The following is a 19,259-nucleotide window of genomic DNA, read 5'->3' on the forward strand; positions in this document are numbered from 1 at the left end:
CCTCAGATATCAAATGGAATTCAATGCAGCAAAACCTCATGCATCAGTGCTCCAAAATTACAGAATGGTTACTGTCAGCCCTAGCTTCCTAGAAAATGCAGAATTGTGTGTTACTTCTGGTGCATTTGATGTCATTTCCATTTTCCTCCACTGCTGAAGCCTGCAATCTATTCTTTAGTGTTTCATTGGTGCAGTGGTAAACAAAGATGTATAAGAAATATTCAGTAATATATATTTTTGTACTTTAAAGTTGTTAAAGAGTAGCTGTAGTAGGAAGTTGTTTGTGGGAGGGGAAATATATATGCTGGGAAACAATTGTTCTTTTAATTTCCAAGTCAAAATGTCATGAAAACTTCACTAACTCATTCTGCCGGACATTTTAAAAACTCAAAACTGTATGCTTTTTATTTTGTGTGTGACTTTATGTGTGTTCTGGAACTGGAGTGAAATAGTTAAGGAAACACACCCCATTTCACTGAAAAACGTGTTATGACTTTTTATTGTAGACCAGGTAACATCTTTTCATAGGTAGGTCTCGCTTTGTTGGAGAATCCTCTTGTGAGAATGGAGTAATTATTATTGGCTATCACTTTCTCCACCAGGATTGTGACACTGGGTACCGAACTGTTTGGTATGTGTTAAGGTAGCGTTAGGGAACATGGATATCTCTGAGTTATTGGCAGAAGTGAGTCAGCAAGAAAAAAAATACATACAGTTAAGCATAAATTGAAAAATTGAAATAATACTTTTTTTTTTTTTAAATTGAGAGAAACAATTATGGGTTATCTGACTTTTGACAACTGGTTGAGGATTACATCTGTTGCTTATGTTGGTGATCTAAATTTATCTACTGAGTGAACTATGACCAGACAAAACTTCTCTGTTGAACAGTCATTTGGAACTGCTGATTCTAGAAATTCATCATCTCTTCTCCAGCACCGAGCACAGAGATTACTACTCCTCAGTCTGGTCTCCAGTCCAGCTAGACTTGTATTATGTTTCTGCTAATCATGGTGAGAAGTATGTGAAGATAAGATTGCCTGCAGGATGACCATTAGGGCTGTGGAAGGTATGTGCGCATGGTCTCATTCTTTGTTAATATAGGGGTGCTTAGGATGGTTCCTGAAAGGTCTAAATCCCTCCAGAATGGCATCTGATTGTGAAGAAGGCCAGAGGAAGCAAAGGTGTTCTGCTTTCAACATGAATAACAGTATATTCGAACAAAAGAACTTTGCGCTGTATTATTCAGGGGTTATTAGAACTTCTGTTTCATAAGAAACTGTTGTTAGTTTTTATTACTTTGCTCATCTCTAGCAGATTTGGAAGAGATCCAAATCTTTTGTTCAGAAAGATTGGCATTCATTCATTTTAGAGACTGTAAGTGTCTTCAGCTGTCTTTGTGTTTGCTTTAGCAAATCTTCTGGGGATAATAAGCAATTAGAGATTCATGAAACCTTGGAGAAATATCAGGTTGTGTTAAATGCTACTATTCAACTCTAGCTGAGAAGCAGTTCCTCTCATTTGGGTGGGAAAATTGATACACCTACTGCTTGTTTCTTCTGCTTTGCAGGCTGTCAAATGCGAGGCAACAGGTTCTAGCTATAGATCCCTGGGGCAGAGAGTCCTTAAATCCATGGTGGATACAACAGGCTGTGTACAGGGAATGCCTGTACCCAGTGTGTAAATCACACAGAAAGCAGAGTATCTAGCTTGTCAGCTGAAGGGTAGGCATGTTTCTGGAATCCTGTGCCTACTTGAGACTCCATTAGGAAGGCCTTCAGTGCAAAACAAAGGATCATTCTAATATTTTGGAGTCAACATTTTTAAGAAACTTGCCTTTTTTTTTTTTTTTTTTTAACATTCAACTGAAATACAGTCTTCTTACTGAAGGCATTAGAAGTAGGAAGTTATTCACACTGCACATGCAGTCTCTTCGAGGATAACTTCTATGACAGATCTTGGACAAGATCCTGTACCATATACCATTTTTTTTAAAAATTGTAGGCTTTAGTCTGTGCAGCTGGTCAGATTTATTTTTTTTTTTCCCCCCCCACAGGGAAACATTTGAAATACTTTGTCTTTACCTGTGAATAATTTGATAAATGACTATTGTATGTGGAAAAACACTGGACAGTTATGGACTCTATGCAGAATCACTGAAACCCTTTCAAACTTCAGTGTGTCAATATAAAAAAAAAATGCTGAGAAACTCTGCTTTTTAGTTACCTTTTTCCTTTAAAAACTGGTACTCTTTGTCTTCTGACGGCTTCAGTTCACTCTGAAACCTCTGTGTTTTTTTATAATTGTGGCTGTAGGATTTCTGACTTTTTATGGAACACATTAGTTAAGTTTTGGAAGAATTAAGAGTAAGGGAGAGAATAATAGCAGATTTACTGTCGTTCCATGTGACTTGATTTCAACATCCTTACAACACTGGTAAGTGTACTCACAGCCATGAGTTGTTCACTGGGCAACTTGGTATTTTATTTTTCAGAAGTAAATTGTAGTTTTTCTACCAAATAATATAGAAGAGAATATGAACAATTTTGACTGCTTTTTTGTACATGTAGGACATCAGCGAATTCAAAGAATTTGCTTGCCCAATTCCTTGTACAAGTTCTATATGGATAATTGTAACAGGAGTGGTTTACCTTAAGCATGTTCTTCCTGCTGTGTGACAGATGGCAAAGCAAGAATGTGATCTTGGAAGATCATGTATGAGCGTGCTTAATTCTGTAGAAAGCTTAACCAATTGCAGCATTCTCATCTGTGCAGACTGGAGATTTTGTAGCAGTTTCAGATGTTTCATGCACTACCAGCTTCTTTCTTGAGTACTTAAAGCCAAAACTAAGTCTTGATATCCGTGGTGCCTTTTCACATGACAAGGTATTACATTAATTTTATCGAATGGGTTATAAATTTATACAATTTTTAATGTGATGCATACTTTCATATGAAAACGTATCATATTTGGGTAACCTGAATGACCAAGCATGTACATACTTTGGACTGTTGCAGTTCTGGCATATTCAGAAAAATGAGAAGGACTTATGGTTTGAATTGTTCCCTTGAAGGATGCTCTCACTTTGTATCATAACCTATTTAGGCCTCTGTTGAAAAACTAAGTTTAAAAGGGTTATATTTCACCTGAGCTGCCATCATTTGAAGCTTTGCACAGATAGTACCTTTGCAGTTTTTGCAAATGTGGGGGGTTGCCTGTGTGAGATGACAGGGACTTTCTTCCAGGTAGGGTCCTCTTAGCTACTCTTGCCATGGATGTGTCTCAGATCTCAACCTCTAAGGTGTTACTAGGCCGTCATTTAACCTGGTCTGCATAAACCCAGAGACCTAACACTCAGGTCCTGGAGGCTAAAATGGGACTGGAACTAGCCTGTTCTAATACAAATGGGTGACAAGCTGAGACAGAAAATTATTTCAAAGGCTGGATTCTTGACACGCAAAGCCTTGTTGGCAGCTTTAGGCGTTAACTTATTTTCTACTACAAATTATGCATGGTCTCGTTATGGGCGTTAGATAATCTTTACAGATGTAGACCAGAAGCTTAGGCACTGACATGCTCTCACCTTGATTAATATGCTTGGAAGCATCTAAGCAAAATGCATGATGGAATCTGTCACTTTTTAAACCACTTGTTCATATTATTTAAATAGTAATAGGTGTCATAATTCTGTTAAGCTAACAAAGTTCAACTACCATACTGAACAGGCCACAAGCCTGACAATCCTTAAGTCAGAGTTTCTAGACAACACATTTCTCAATTTTGTTTCCAAAATCTGAATAAAATGTACCACTCTGTTTTCAAAATGGTTAGTGGAAACAACATATGTATAAAATTGTCTCTTAATTTTGTGATGAGTTACGTATCAAAGTTGTGTCTCCTCCCTGGTGTCTTGTCCCATTGTATTGCAGAAGCTGTCTTTTCGGCTGGGTGCAGTATTTGGAACATAAGCCAACGGATCAGGTCGGATCAAGTATCTGTAAAAAGAAATTATGACTCTTATTAAAAAGACTTGGCGTGAGAAAGGATAAAATAAGCACATAGAGTTGTAATGTTGAAACGATCTGAAGAAGCCTTATTTTGAAGGTCCTTAGTCTAGTTCCTGTTGGAGAAGTTTGACGCTTGAGTAACATCACTCATTTCAGATGCTAATAATAAAGATTTTCACATTTCATCTGCCTAGACATCATCTGTTATGTACAAGGCACAGCTAAGCCTTAATTTTGACTGACAGCTCCTTTGCCAGTACCTCTGTATTTCTTTATGCATCTCCTTTATTCATTATGCCTTAAAGAAGAGATAAGCAGACCACAGAGCCATTTTTAAAATAATTTTGTGAGAAAACAATGAATAATTCTTGTCTCTGTGGTCAATAAATAAAAAGCATGATGTTGATAATCTTGATGTAGGCTCATGGTCTGGAGACGGACCAGAACTAAGAGCTTCTAGGACATCTGAATACTTGAGGAAAATGCCTCATGAGTTCGAATCTAAGCTTGAGATGTTTAAAATAACTGCTTTTCTTAGGATAATGGTGGAAGAGCTTCCCATTAATTTGTAAATGTAAATTCTGCACTGTTTTGTCAGCTGTCCCAAGTGACAAACTATCTGATCTGGGAAAGCTTTTGGCCCTGATGCAGTAGCAGATTTGTGCTGCTGTAGAACTAACATTTCAGTGTTCTATCAATCAATCAATCAATCAATCAATGCTTTCCAGTGCTACTGTACTCCTAAAGGAGCAGACAGCTAGATTCAATGCCAGTATCTTAAACTTGTCCAAAGATGAGAAGTGCTATTGAAGCCACTAAAAATTGTGTTTCAAGTCCTGGTTTTCACTGTTGTTTTTTTTTTTTTTTGCAAAAAAAGAAAAATGAAATGCTAGAAAATGACATGTGAAAGACTCCTTTCTCTCATATCCTCAAAAATCTTAATTCTCTATGTCTATCTAGCTCTACCTTCTCATTATCCAAATGAAAATGCTTAATTATACAAATAGAGACCATGTGCATGCTGTGCTTTTAAAATTTGCTGTATTACTTTGCAGTGGCCTTGAAGAAATTTTCTGTTTCTACAGGCCATGAACTTCTCCCATTCAGTTGTCGTGTTTTAACCCAAGCTAGCAATACAACCACAATAGCCGCTCGCTCCCCACTTCCCCAGACCCTCAAGAGAAAAGAGAATCAAAAGGGAAGAGAGAAACTTGATTTGAGATAAACACAGTTTAATAAAGTAACAAAATACTAATACACTACTAGTAAATACATATATATATGTATATGTGTGTGTATATATATGTATAAAATAGAAATAAAAGATACTCAAGGCAATTCCTCACGAGCTCTGTCCACAACTGAGCAGCCAGTCTCAGCAAGCCACACCTGGTCCCACAGCTAATCCCAGAGAGAGAAAAGAGAGGAAAAAGGCAGAAAATGGCAAAAAGCCAAACTAACCATCCCACACCAAAAAATCCCCTGGCTCTGACAAAAAAGAGCGAAGAAGAAAAACAATGCACACGAGAGAAAATGCCTGAGAGAGAGATAGCGGAAGAGCAAAAACCGGAAGGCCCTCACTTCTTAAATCTGGAGTATGATGCTAATGTGACGGAATACTCCTATTGATCGGTCTGGATCAGTCAGTCAAGCTCTGCCCCATCCATGCCACACTTCCTCGATGCGTCACACCCGTGGGCAGAGCGCTAAGAACACCCTTTGCTCTCAGACCAGAGCAATTAAAAACACTAGCTCTGTGCTGGGATGTTATCTGCTTGTTCTCAAACTAAGTCCAAATAATGAACCTGCTAGCTATGAAAAAGAAAGATTTCTAACTGCATGAAGAAAATTAACCCATCTTCTGTCAAACTAGCACATCAGTATAATGAGCATGTTTTGCTTCACACTTAATTCTGAAAGACCCTGAAAAATTCTTCAAAGCAGCATGAAATAAGTAAGTTACAGCATCCCTTAAGTACAAATGAACATGCTGTTACAGTGATAAACCTCGATAAAATTATAAGAAGCCTAAATATGTGATAAACAGCTGCTAGAGCCTTGAGGGTTTATAACTGGCCAGGTGTCACAGGTGCCAAATCGCAGTGGTCACCTTCCTCTCATAGGCATGTCTGGAACACTGTTGCATAAGCCATTCCTGCGTGTGATCTCTGGATGTCACTGCAGATTGCTGAACTTTGGAACTGCCAATTGCAACTCTCTGATCTGAATCTGCCAATCTCATGTTTTTATAGGGCATCATCGGCATCAACCGCAGACCAAATAAGGAGAGTTTTAATCTCCACAAAAAGAAAAAAAAAAAACTTACATACATATATATATATAAAAAAATATATATATATATATAAGTAAATAAAAGGAACAAACATCCAGTAGTGGAGTTTTATGGTGGTTTTTTGGTTTTGTTTTCAGTTTGGTTTTGTTTGTTTGTTTGCTTTGTTTGCTTACTTTGTTTGAGGGGTTGGTTTGTGGGGGTTTTGTGTGTTTGTTGTTGTTGTTGTTGTTGTTGTTTTAATTATTATTTTTTTAAATAAGGAAAGGGCCAGTGTTAGCAACAATACATGTACTAATTCTGGAATGAAGGACAATAAGGACTGTTATTGCAAGATCCATTTTCAAGTACTAAACTCTGATATAGAAAAGAACATAATGTTCTACTGAGACCCACAATGTTAAATGTTTTGATACAAAAATCTCATGGCTATAAAATGAAAATGCTGCAATTCAGTACCTGTTTCTTAAGGCAAATAGTCTAGATGAAATACGGAGTTATTAAGGCAAAGTCTGAACATACTAAATACTTCAAATGTAAATGCTTTTGTTTTAATTGTTCGATAAAAAGAGTGAGATCATTGTCCTTTAAGCTCCATCGGGTCACAATACGAAACATTAGCTTGCAAAGCTAAGAAATGTAAAGACAAAAGAAAGATTTTTGAGCAATCAACTGCTGTAAATGCTGCTTTGGGTGCAACCTGTCTCTAAAAGCTGAGAAGACTTCCTCATGTGGTGGTTCAGGGTTGTATGTTACATAAGGTACTTACAATGCATTACAAATATAATAGGATCATAGTGAATGTAAAACACTTAAAATTGTATAAGCATGTGCAATCAGAAAATGAAAGTTGCACCTATAGGACTTACAGTGAGTGCAGATTTTGGCTTCTGTCACAGATATGCTTAGAAATAAATGTTTGTATAAGAATAAACCACGTTGGCATAAAAGTGCAGCTAACAAGTGTGATGAAAGAGTAACCAGCTGGAGGAAGTCTGTGAAATGGAGAAGGGGAGGAAGAAAACCCCAGAAGACTAGTCTTCCAGCTGTCAGCAGGAAGGACAAATAGAAAAAGCCTTTTAATTGCTCTGGGATTTGTGACTAAGAGAACTGTACAAAGAGAACAACCTCTTCTTCCTTGACTCTGCACTAATAATCCCCCATTGCATGAAGGTGAACTGGCTGCCTCGTAAAGAGGACTATAATCAGATAACGATCTGTGGTACTGAAGCATTAACAGTTATCCAGATACAAAGATCATGATCCTTGTGTCAAGTTTGACAAACAAATCAAACAAAGAAACAAATCCGAGCTTAAGCTGAGAGACTGGCCCACTCATGAAGAATCACGAAACTGAATGTACATCAAACTAGGTAACCAGGTGCATTTACAGGCTAAATATGTGTAGGTAGCACACTACAAGTTCAGTACTTCTCCAAAATTGTGCAATAATGGATTGTTGAGTATGTTTGGTTTTGCCAAGAAAGATAAATGGAATGCAGGATACCTAGACAGATTAGGTAACAGTATGTGAATTTACAGTTTAAATATTAGTATATATCATACCATGGAGTTCCATAAAAATGAAAATAGTATTCCAAATAATTTCAGTAAGTTTTATAATAATTGCCTCTGCAGTGTGATACATTTAATATTATGCTGTGCTTTTCATATACTACAGTCCTACACAGCCCTATGATGATTCTGTATCAGGAGGGCTAATCGTTCAAACAGTTTTTCTCCTTGCGAGCAAGCAGTAAGGTGGGTTGGCATTGATGCTGGAGGACCCTGCATGACTGGGCTATGTGGTTTCTTTGGTGTGGAGCAGATGGGGCATGTTAGTAGAGCACAGCAGAGGCAGAAATGGCCCAGGACCTTAACACAGCAATCACACTGGATTTCAATATGAGACAATGCCAGAAAGTTATCTAAAATTCTGGACTTTCAAAACTTTCTTGACAGGTCAAATCTGTGTTCACATTTATTTATTTTTTTTTCCTTCCATTTAGTTTGCAAAATTCCTGGAAAGCAAGTGAAAAGATTTCCTGTGTTAAGGCACTGCCATTTGTATTTGAATTATCTTAAGCATGAATTTGACATGATATTCAGGGGTAGACTGCTGTTTACTTTAATGATCTTTGAATTCCATTTGAAAACACTGATTTCAAAGTGATGATCTTTCTATTAAGACTGGGTAGCTAAATTATAGTCAAGAATTTAATAAGAATATTTATTCTGTGAAGGTATCCAGCAACTTGGTTAGATTATCTTTTAAACACACAGAGTAAAAGGAGGATGAAAGAATATGCAAGAGCATAACTAACGTGTATATTTATGTGTGCATTTTAAATATACACATATACATGTATAATTAGTTAACTATTTAACTAGAAGTCTCAATATTTTGGTGAATGGGAAGGTTTAGGGTTCTTTTCCAGCAGAAAATAATAAAATAAATTCAGGCAGAATGTACAAACAAGACACTTCATAGATCTTGTGATTTTTCTTTGGATTTATGCTTTAACTTACACTATATCATTCAGCTCTAATCTTGTATCTGGAGAAGGATTGATCAGGATGTAGGAAAGGGTGTTCTGATGATCATTCATTTCATCTAGAGGACCAAAAAATAAAAAATTAATCATATTTACAAACAATCTGAGAAGTATGATTTCCTAGAAACAAATGTGATAAGAGATCATCTTTGGTTCACAGAGCTATCAAAAAGTGCCAGGTGTCAAACTGATTTCAAGTAAGTTTAGCAACTTCTTTTCAAATGTATGTGGACTGTAACTATCTGATAGAGCATCGTTTGAGTTAACAACTCTCAAAGTATCGGTTTTCTTTCTGAATGTTCTAAAAATGTTCTTTTGCATTTTTTTCAGTCAATGCAATTCTGAATGCATCCCAGTTTAGTGTAATTTACCAATCTGTCATGTGGCTTATGTTAGTGTGTGGAAAGCAGGGAATTCCAGCCTCAATTGGCACTGAGTTCAGGTGATAAGCAAGGTTAAAAGCAGGTGTACAGCATTTTCATCTATTTCCAGATTTAATCAATATAAACCTTTTTTTCCCTTTCCTTACTCAACTAGTGAGCATTTTCCTTTTATCACCTGTGCCAATGGGTTGAAATGTGAATGCTGTATAAACAGAAGTCAGTGTTTAGAAGAATAATTAAAAGGCAAGAAATAATGGTATGTTGCAAATGAAAGCTGACAGATTTTTCTTTTTTTTTTTTTTTTTAAGGTTTTTGCCTAGTTGAGTCTTGCTACACTTTTGTAGCTGCCATTGCAGTGTTTTTCATACAGCTTTCTCTTGGCACTCTTCCTGGGGTGCTGCAGTCAGACTAGTTTTAATGTGATAAGACAAAAAAGGAGAGGCATTGCTTCTGTGTTATTTTCCCTCTTCAGCATTTTACAGAAAATTATTTGTCAGAGAACAGCCTCATTCTAGTTTCAATGCAATTCCTAAATATTTTGTTAATGAAGTATTCTTAATATACTGTCTGTAGGCTGTAAATGACTATATTGGGTATTTTCTAGTATGTATAACTTTTTTACATGCTTTGTACAACTTTGCACATATTTGCACCACTGTAAGTACTTCTGTCTAGAAAATAGTTAGATAAGCTCACACAGGCTCTTAGTATATATACATTAATGTGACGCCTTTTTAAAAATTGTAGGGGAAATCCAATATCCTTCATATGTAAACAACTCCCCACCTTGATATATGTGTGAACTTCACAACAGTTCTGTCTTCATCTATATTTCAACATGTTTATGGAAATATGGTGCAGCTGTTCAGCGACAGGGGAATGTTTATATATTCTGCATACACAGATTGTATGTGCTAAATATAAATGTAACTGACATGCTGCCTTCTGAGCTTTCCATCTGAAAACAGGAATGGGTCATAATAGAACTAATTAAAAACACTCCAGCAAGTTTATCTCAGTGAAGGAAAAAAAAAAAAAAAGAAAACAAAACAACAACAAAGGAATAAAAGCCAAACAAAAACCCCCCACGTTATCATACACTTAATATTTTGTTTATTTATGGCCCTCTCAGTTCTTAAAAATAAGTTCACCTTGCATAACATTAATGTTTATATTAAACTATTACAGTAATCATACCGTAACCTGCTGGAGAAAGGCCCAGATGCTTCATCCTGTTTTTCACAAGCTCAGCAAGCTCCTGTCTTTCTGACCTCCTGTAAAGGTTCATTCGTTGCTGGTTTATTTTTTCTGCTGTTTTACCCGAGTGTCTCGGTGCTCTTCTGCTCAGCCGTCGGGCCCACTGCATGCTTTTTCGTCGCAACAAGGGATGGTCAGACTGATCACTAGATGTTGAGTTACGATGATTACTACGATAACTCATCTGTTCTTTGGTGTCTCTAGTGTCTTCCCATTCTTCCACACTGATGGAGATTTGAGACTTCAGAGGAAAATGACAAGAGAGATTAAGGCAGCGATTAATTAGGAGAGGTTGCATAAAAGAACAAGTCATTTGATTCTTGGAATCTGTAAATCCTTAGCTTGAACTTTTGAAACACTGGGATAAATGAGTTGAAGCCATAAATGAAGGTGATAAAGTTAAATATTTACTTAGGTGAGTATTCAGTTTCTGCAGTGCTCATTGAGAAAGGTGTGCAGAATGGCCCTTCCCTGTATGCAGAATGAAAAAATTAAACTACTTAAAGACAAAGCAAAACCAAAGAAACCCAAACCTTCTTTCAAAAGCAGCACAAAATCATGCCTATCGCAGCCTATCTGCGCCTGAGCTACCCTGTGTCTTCCAGCAGCCAGGTCTCTGCCCGTGAGGACAGGAATGAAAGTCAGTATGTAGGCTGGGTCTGGGTAGTCATGAATCTGGGCTGAATGCGACCCATGAGTTAATGTGACCATTTACGTGTCAGCAGAGGCAGACCTTCAGTGGGTTATTGGAATTCTGTGCATTTGCTTATACGGCATTCACAATATTCTTTAAATAAATGGTTCCCATTCTTATGAGGAATTAAGAATGTTGTATTCTCTGTAATCAAATCCCCAAAAAAAAGTATTGTAATCTGACATACCTCAGATGTTGTAAGCTTTTGAGATTCTGTCCTATAGACTCCAATTGGAATGTCTCCTGTAGAAGAACAAAGTTTCTGATATAGTCTGGCATATGTCCTAATCCATAGATCCTCTTCTGTGATTTTCATCTGAACAAATAATAATACGAAGGAGGACTTTTAACTCTTGAGGGCTTAATGCTTGTTCACTATACTACTCTTGAAAAAATTTTTAAACTAAACACTAGCTGGAAATGATCACATTGTAGTAGTATTGCACCTTTGCTCCACAACAAATCTGGAACTTCTATTGAGTTTGTAGACACTGTTTCTTTTGTTTTCTCCCTGTTTGGGAGACATTGCAGTATGGTTCAGTATTATGAAAATACTTCTGTTCTTATTTTAAAATTACTTAAAAACATACATGGCATCTTTCATCCAGTCTTCATATCTGATTAAATTATATTAAAAAATGAACTAGATATTGGCAGCAGTAAGAAACTGGTGACGAAGGGACTGAGAATGCACAAGTATTTTGAATGCAGCCAGATATCTGTTCACTAGACTGTGGACTGGTATTTGGGGAGAAGGCAGTGGGGGGAAAGTAATACACTAAGCATAAATGGCATAAGAAAGTCTTAAATTAATATCAAGTATTTCATTACTATTGCATTAGCTTCATTTCAAGATATGTGAGCCCTTTTCCAGAGATTCAATTGTTTTGCATTCACTTAAGAAAGCTTAATTAATTGACCAACAAACTGATGACTGGATTCTTTTTTGAGAACATCTTGCAGTTCTTTATAATTTCCCAGAAGGCAACTGGTACATAACTTTTCTTTATCTGTTTGCCAACTGGGGTGCAATGGGTGTGGGAGAAATCTGAAAGCTGGGTTTGATTTTTAATAACAAATAATTTTTATGGTTTTATTTTTTATATGTGTATACATGCATATGAAAATAGATATAAAACTCTACATTAGAGAATATTGACATATATAATAGCAAGATGACTTTTCAGCTTTGTCACCTAAGCTAAAGTAATTTAATACATCTTATCTTTACATAAAATCGAGTTCTGCCCTTTATTGCCTATGATCGAAAAGGGTGTTGTGAAATAGCATTGTGCATATGTTAGCCAGGCTGTACAATATAGGTAGTGCTTCCTTGCTTTTGTATACTTAATTTTTAAAACTGGTTGCTGAACTGTCATTGCTGTTTCATATAAAATGCACTTTACCTGTGTTTTCCTGTCTTTCCTATTCTCCATTGTCCTTTATAGAATATGTTATCAGGGTGGGGTGTTTTTTGCTATGGAAGTAACTAAAGATGGGTATGTTTTCTATCTAATGGGTGGCCTTTTTTGGACTTTATCGAGATAAAGTGCTGTACAAAGAAAGTAAAGGTATTTTGCAGGCAGTACAGAATTTTTCTGGTACTCTGTAACATTTTTTTAATAACTTACAGAACAAAGAAACCCAGATCCTGGTGTGGTATCAAGTCCCAGCAGAAGTCTTGTGATAGAAATCATATAATCTTTCACAAATGACTGCAAGTTTTTTAACAGGAGAGACAGAAAAGAAAGAAAAAAGCTTTAATGAACAAATAAGCAGGTAACCATTAGCACCATCTGTGAATTTCAAAGAAATTGTACATCTGTGTTCACGATCAATCTCTTTAAGTATCTTGATCATTGTAGAATTAGCTATCCCTTCCTTTGTGCTAAATCTACTTACATAAAGTAGGTTTTCTTATTTGGTTCTGCATGAGTTCAGTTACATACAGGATTCAAATAGACTAAGGCATAATAAGACACTGTGAAAGCAAAGATGAACGTTAGATATAAGATCCACGGAAGTAAGGTGTTGGCCTTACTAGGTGTGGAGTTATAATAATGATCTCTCGTGCAAAATAAATGCTGTTGTATGATAGATGGAACTGCAGTACTGAGCAGTGGGTGATACTAAGGTGAGACTGCTATTATGTTAATTCAAACAAGTGTTTTTTAAGGGTTGATCTGCCTTATCTGAGGTCAGGCTTGTTGCTCTGCTAACTAAAGTGTTTTGCTGATGGATTAAAAGGTAAAAACAAAGATAAGTGTAGAAGTGTAGACTAAGACGGGGAACAGACAGTACATCAGCTAAAATGAGAGGGATTTCTACTTCTTATGAGTTGTGCTGCTGGAATCAGAGGGCCATGTGAGTGCTCTGCTAACTGTGGCAGGACTGTTCATTGCCACCTCTTTTTAGGTGTGGTAGGGTGGCATTTGAGGCAGGCTATCAGTCTTTGGTGGAACACAATTAGTTCTTTTGTCTTAATGCAGATATGGAGCTAGAAAATGGGTTTTAATAAAGAAATAAGTTACAAAAGTGTTATATAAATCCTTTAGAGTTCTGCCATCTGAATTTGTTTAAACTCAGAAGCTAGACAGATTTACTTCAATACATAATGATTCAACTATTTTAATTTTCGTACTGGTAATCTTCCAGTTGTGATGAGGTAAATGCCAATGATCACCTTCTTGAAAAGCACACATATTTTGTAACCTTATTAATTATCTTGGCTGCATTATTTATGCTATGGGATTATCACTAGATTACCAAATGTATTCAAAAGTATATGCTAGACCAAGTTTTCATTTTTCAATCAGTGTCCTAAAGATACCTCAAAGCTTTTGGGCCAAAATAGGAAGCACCAAATGAACCCTGCTGTTTCCCATGTCATTTACTATGTTCCTTGCATGCAGAAGAAAACGACATCATACAGAAAAGGATAGGACCATGAAAATGAACAGAGAGAACTTGCTGTTACAGTATTTGTAACTTTGAATAAGAAAGATAATTCTAGAAAAATAACAGTTCACCTGAGAAGTAGGAGTTCAAAGAAGGAATGTGTGGAAATTGAGTGAGAATTAGTGTAGGGTTTTTTTTGTTTTAAACATTTTCTGGTGAATGGTTTTACTCTGTCAAGTCATAGCATGACTGATCATGCCTAGGAGCAAATATAAAATATTGAAGTTAATTATGTGCTGGCAGGAGTTGATGATGACCTAGGTGTCTTAATCTGCTTCTTAAAAAAAAAATTCCCTATGTGATGTTGATATTCTGGGATGTGATTAAAAATATGTTTTATAAGCAAATACATTCATTTCAAAAACATATATAATTTGCTAAATGGCTTTACATCTGTTGGCTTATCTGCTTTCAGTACCTGGTCATATACACAATTGTTTTATATATTAATGACTTTTTTAGAAAAGCTTAGCTCTGGGAATTTTTCTGTTTATGTTGAATCTGCTTTCAGAGAATTTATTTGGAAGTAGAATTGAGATGAGAGAACCCTTTAATGCACTAAATACCAACTAAACTAATTTTCCTGAAAGAATGTTTAGCACCTGAATACAAAAGCATCCACAGGCTACCTCTACACATAGGCAAAGTAGGTGGCTGCTTAGGTGAGCAGACTACATGGGTGACGGTGGTGTTGTTGCTTATTCTGCATAGCTAGATCCTTGAAGGCTAGTGCTAGTGCCAGGGGCTGCTGCTTGGGCATCCCAGTGTGTCAGGGTGTGCAGAAAGGTGATCATGGCTAAGGAGCGAGGGCAATATTCTCCTTTTTTTCCATCCTGAAATCAGCAACTTCTACCTTCATTTGTACTGACCACATATTGTCTGATATATTGTTTCTTCAACTGTCTGAAGCCATTGCCCTTCCCTTATCCCCACTTACTGTCATCACTTCTTTTTCCATGAGGAGCTCTGTCCTGGATTCTTGGGCAACAAGGTTCAGCGCTGCCTTGTCTTCCCCCACTATCTCTTTGTAACTGCTGCATGTATTTCTTTTTATGGCTAGAACAGGTTACTTTAAGATAGGATGATTGGTCATGTGGTGGTCTAGTCAACATGAGTAAGAGGACAGGACACAATTAAGTAATAAAAGCCTCTATCAGCAAATGCAGATGACTGATAAATTACTCATGAAAGTAATTCTGTTGATTTTCATGGTTAGAGACACTACTTTGTGGGAATGGGCACTGCCTTTTTATTGCAGAGTAAAAGTGTTGTTAGTCTGTATAATTTGTATTTTATGTAGGCCTTATCAAAACCTACCCATGTGCCAGTGAACGAAATGTCCACGTGCACACTCCAGTGTCCCTGTGCACATCCCCATTCACAAACAGTATTATACTGTTTAACAACAGAATTTGTTCAAGGGCAAGGTGATTTTTGGGTTCACAACTGAGTTAGTACTGTTATGTGGAACATGCTCCATTATCTTTTGCCTTTGTTCCTGGTACAGACATGCACATTAATGGCTTGTACGTAGGAAAACAGGGTCATCTAACAACTCAGTACAATGAAATAGGTGTTAACAACGCATGTCTGTGTTAAAATAAGTCACATTATTGTTCATAGTACCTGATAAAGCAGCGTATCCAACATACTGATGCTGAAAACCCTGCCGGCAGCAAATGGCAGTCGAAACATAAACGCCAGATTAGATCCCTTCTCCCGCTCTTTCTGTTAAGGAATGAAAAATGAGAAAATACTTTTAATGCTGGATTTTGAAAGACTATAACAAAAACATCAAATTATTAGTTTTATTATTAGTTTTATTTTGAAATGGAAGTTTGGAAGTTTATTCTCTCCACTTTCAAAAATTTATTTTATTGTATCATACTATCTCTTATTACAGGCTTGTGTGGTTTTTTTTTCTTCTTTAAAAGACATTTGTCAGAAACACAATTTTTACTTTGCCCTGAGGTCTGCTTTATTACTTGCAGATTTATTCAATTCCCAGGGACTGCTGTAGATGTAGAAGCCAGAGTGCTCGAGCAGTTTTATTTCACAATAAGTGTGATGCCCAGCAGACACTTTTTGGATTAATGAGGAAGGAGATATAACCACTTAGATTACTTCTAGGAATGCAAATAAAAGATCATGGCACGAGTGCATCCTGTAGGATTTCACATACACAGATAGCATTTTAAGACACAGCTGTCATTAGATAGAGATCTTTACTTCACCCTCACTCTTCCTATGTTTGTTGCTTTGCTCAAGTAATGAAGTTTAGAATTTTTACAGCTTTCTTTCTAAGTAATAACAGGTGTACACACTTGTGGTTTTGAAAAGTTCTTAGTGTATGCTTCCTCCATACAGGCCATTTCATTTGAAGTTAACTAATTATTTCCTTTTGGGTTTGCATATTGTCAGACTACCAGAGAATATATCTGTCCAGAGGACAAGTACATAAGCTTTTAAGTTTATTTCTCTCTTTTCTATCCCCATCTATATTTGTATCAAATCCTTTTTAGGGTTCATTATGCTTTTAATGTTTCTAAATAAATACCTATTCCTTCAGAACAGTTAATTCTGATATGAATAAGAAAGTCCCAACTCCAAACTAACATGAAGCCTTGTTTTGGCCACTCCATCAGTGACTGAAAGAGACCTAGGGCCCACCGTGATTTAATATGTTCTACTCCAATATAGGCAGTAATAAGGGAACTGCCATGATAGGCTCCAACTGTTGTGTACAAAACATGCAAAGTTGCTTTAAGAAACACACAAGAATTTGGGGGTTGGGAGGGGCCTTGGAGGTCATGCTGAGAATATATAAAGCTGACAGAGGTAGTGGCTTATTACAGGGCACAATCAGTGCACTGCTAGTTTTGGCAAATGTCATTTTTTGCTTATGTCAGATAAAAGACTGATCAGAAATCTGGGCATGGAAACCTATTTGCAGTACCTTTCTTGACATCAGGGAGTTTGGATCAATAACACTTCGTCTCTAGAACAGTTTGCAATATTTTGGACTATGTGGTTTTAATTGATTCTGTTCTACCCTTTTTCCGAGAACAGATTCATTTTCTGTTGTTGATCTGGAACAGCTTTCTAAAAACCTGCCAAATTTGTACGTTAATTATTTATACAGTTTTAGAATTGTAGCTGATTAAATCATTAGAGAACCATCTAAAATAAGAAACCAATTAAGAGGTACCAATTTATATAATCCATTACTGTCTGCTATTACTTAATGTTACATCAAATCTGCTTAAAACATGGACAACATGAAAAACAAATGGAGGACAGCATGCCTTGTCCTTAATTGAATGAGAAAAATGTTTGGCTTTGTGTGTATCATTGCAAATATACTGGGCTATCCCAGACAGATTTCTCCTGACCTAACAAGTACATGCTTATCCTTGCAGAATATATGAAATCATAGTGTTGGTTTGATTAAAAGACACGACTTTATACATATTTTACAATAATCACTTAAAGGTTTAGAATTTTTATCCTTCAGTTAAGACCTGAGATTATTTAATTGCAAAATTAAAAAAAAATAATGGGAAACTAAAGTGTGAATCTTAGCCAAGATAGTCTAAGACAAATGGAGAACGTAAGTTTTAAGTTTAGATCATGGGTATTTTGTTTTTCCTTTTCTCTGTTGTATAAGGGCCATTGCTTCCTCTTACGTCAGTTCTGAGTTTGTGTTCAGATTAATTTATTTCTAAAATGAGGAAAGTTGCAGCTGCAACAGCAGATGGACTTCTCCCATTTGCATGTCTTTCTTCTGCAGCCCATTAGGTTGAAGTCATTTTTGCACATGTGTTTCAGTACTACCTGAAGACAACTTGCCCGACTTTTGTAGTCTTTCTCAAAATGAGGTGCTTAATGCAGAAATAACAATCAACTGTACATTTGACTGCATTAGATAATTTTTACTCGAGTTTTTAATGGCCTTTCATTTTGCATGAGGGAGTTCTGAAACATCAAATGAACTACAGCACCACCTGTGAAGTGCTCCCTGTAAATGTTAAGATGAAATGAGTGGGAAATATCACCAGCAGGCAACTTCAACAGCAATAGAGAAAATGTTCTTTCTTTAAGGTAATTTATCTACCTCTATTTTAGGATAGTGTAGTTTGGATAGGAAGTTAATTAACTGTTTAGCTTCCAACCTGTATTGACAACTTTACATTTGCACAATACATTAATAAAGTTAGGGAAGAAATGAAACGATTTCTAGTGATTTCCAGAACCTTTGCTGGAAAAATGAAGGAGCCTATGTAAAGCAAGAAAGAGAACTGAGATAAAAATCCTGGTTTCACTACATCGAAGCAGACTGCAGCCCATGGAGTATTCCAGAAGCAAATTTAGATACCACATACCAGGAAAGCTCTTACTATTGTTATCTCCCCTCATCACTAAACTATGCAGATCAAGGGAATATATATAAAAAAAGTAAATTGCTGACAGTTATATTACACCAAGGAACTACGTTAGGTTGGAACATAGCCTTGAATTAGATTCCTGTGTAAGAAAGTGGGAGATGGCCTATAAAGATATGTTTGCATTAAATGGCTGGGTTTTATTAAATATATATTAAAATTATCTATGCAAATGTTATACAGTAAATACTGAAATATTTGAAATCCACAATATCTTGGAAATCTACTCTACAGCTAGGAAATGGAAATCATATGCTAATTCTGTATAATGACAATGATTTCATAATGAATTCAATTTTTCTAAGATATGCAAGATGTCTGAGGTAGAAGAGACTGGGAGGCTACATGAAAGAACCTAGCAGCAATAACTAGACTGATAGCAAGGGGAGAAAGAGATGACTGGAGTGAAAGATCTCTGAACACTGGCACAGTGATATTATCTGTCTCACTCTCATAAACTCAGAAAAGGGCCTGAAAGACCACGAAGGTGATACTGTAGGGTTTGTGGGCTGCAGAGGTAGTAGATCAGATCACCAGCTAAGATCTATGAAAAATAGGCTTATCCTGGAATTTACCAAGTTAAACAGATGCACAAAATTAGTTTGTATATTCCATCTAATGTTTTAGTGATAGTATTTTGGACAAACAAATGAAATTAAACTTATCTCTGTA

At 36.4% G+C, this 19,259-nt stretch overlaps 1 protein-coding gene across 5 annotated transcripts in view; it reads right to left on the reverse strand.

The window, feature by feature from the left end:
* Positions 1–3,784: 3,784 nt before the first annotated feature.
* Positions 3,785–19,259, reverse strand: part of KCNT2 (potassium sodium-activated channel subfamily T member 2) — a 126,609-nt gene continuing 111,134 nt past the window's right edge. For 3 of the 5 annotated variants that reach the window (XM_071810284.1, XM_065842235.2, XM_065842234.2), the window contains 6 exons: positions 15,772–15,873; positions 12,819–12,902; positions 11,375–11,503; positions 10,434–10,734; positions 8,828–8,912; positions 3,785–3,996 (listed from right to left, as the gene is read on the reverse strand). In XM_071810284.1, the coding sequence (XP_071666385.1) occupies positions 3,885–3,996; positions 8,828–8,912; positions 10,434–10,734; positions 11,375–11,503; positions 12,819–12,902; positions 15,772–15,873 (813 nt within the window). In that variant the 3' untranslated portion in view covers positions 3,785–3,884. Of the gene's footprint in view, positions 3,997–8,827; positions 8,913–10,433; positions 10,735–11,374; positions 11,504–12,818; positions 12,903–15,099; positions 15,247–15,771; positions 15,874–19,259 lie in introns of those variants that run through there. The other 2 variants (XM_071810285.1, XM_071810286.1) reach the window with 2 other exon arrangements.

Source organism: Patagioenas fasciata, chromosome 6, assembly GCF_037038585.1.
Source record: "Patagioenas fasciata isolate bPatFas1 chromosome 6, bPatFas1.hap1, whole genome shotgun sequence".
In the NCBI taxonomy this organism is placed as follows: Eukaryota; Metazoa; Chordata; class Aves; order Columbiformes; family Columbidae; genus Patagioenas; species Patagioenas fasciata.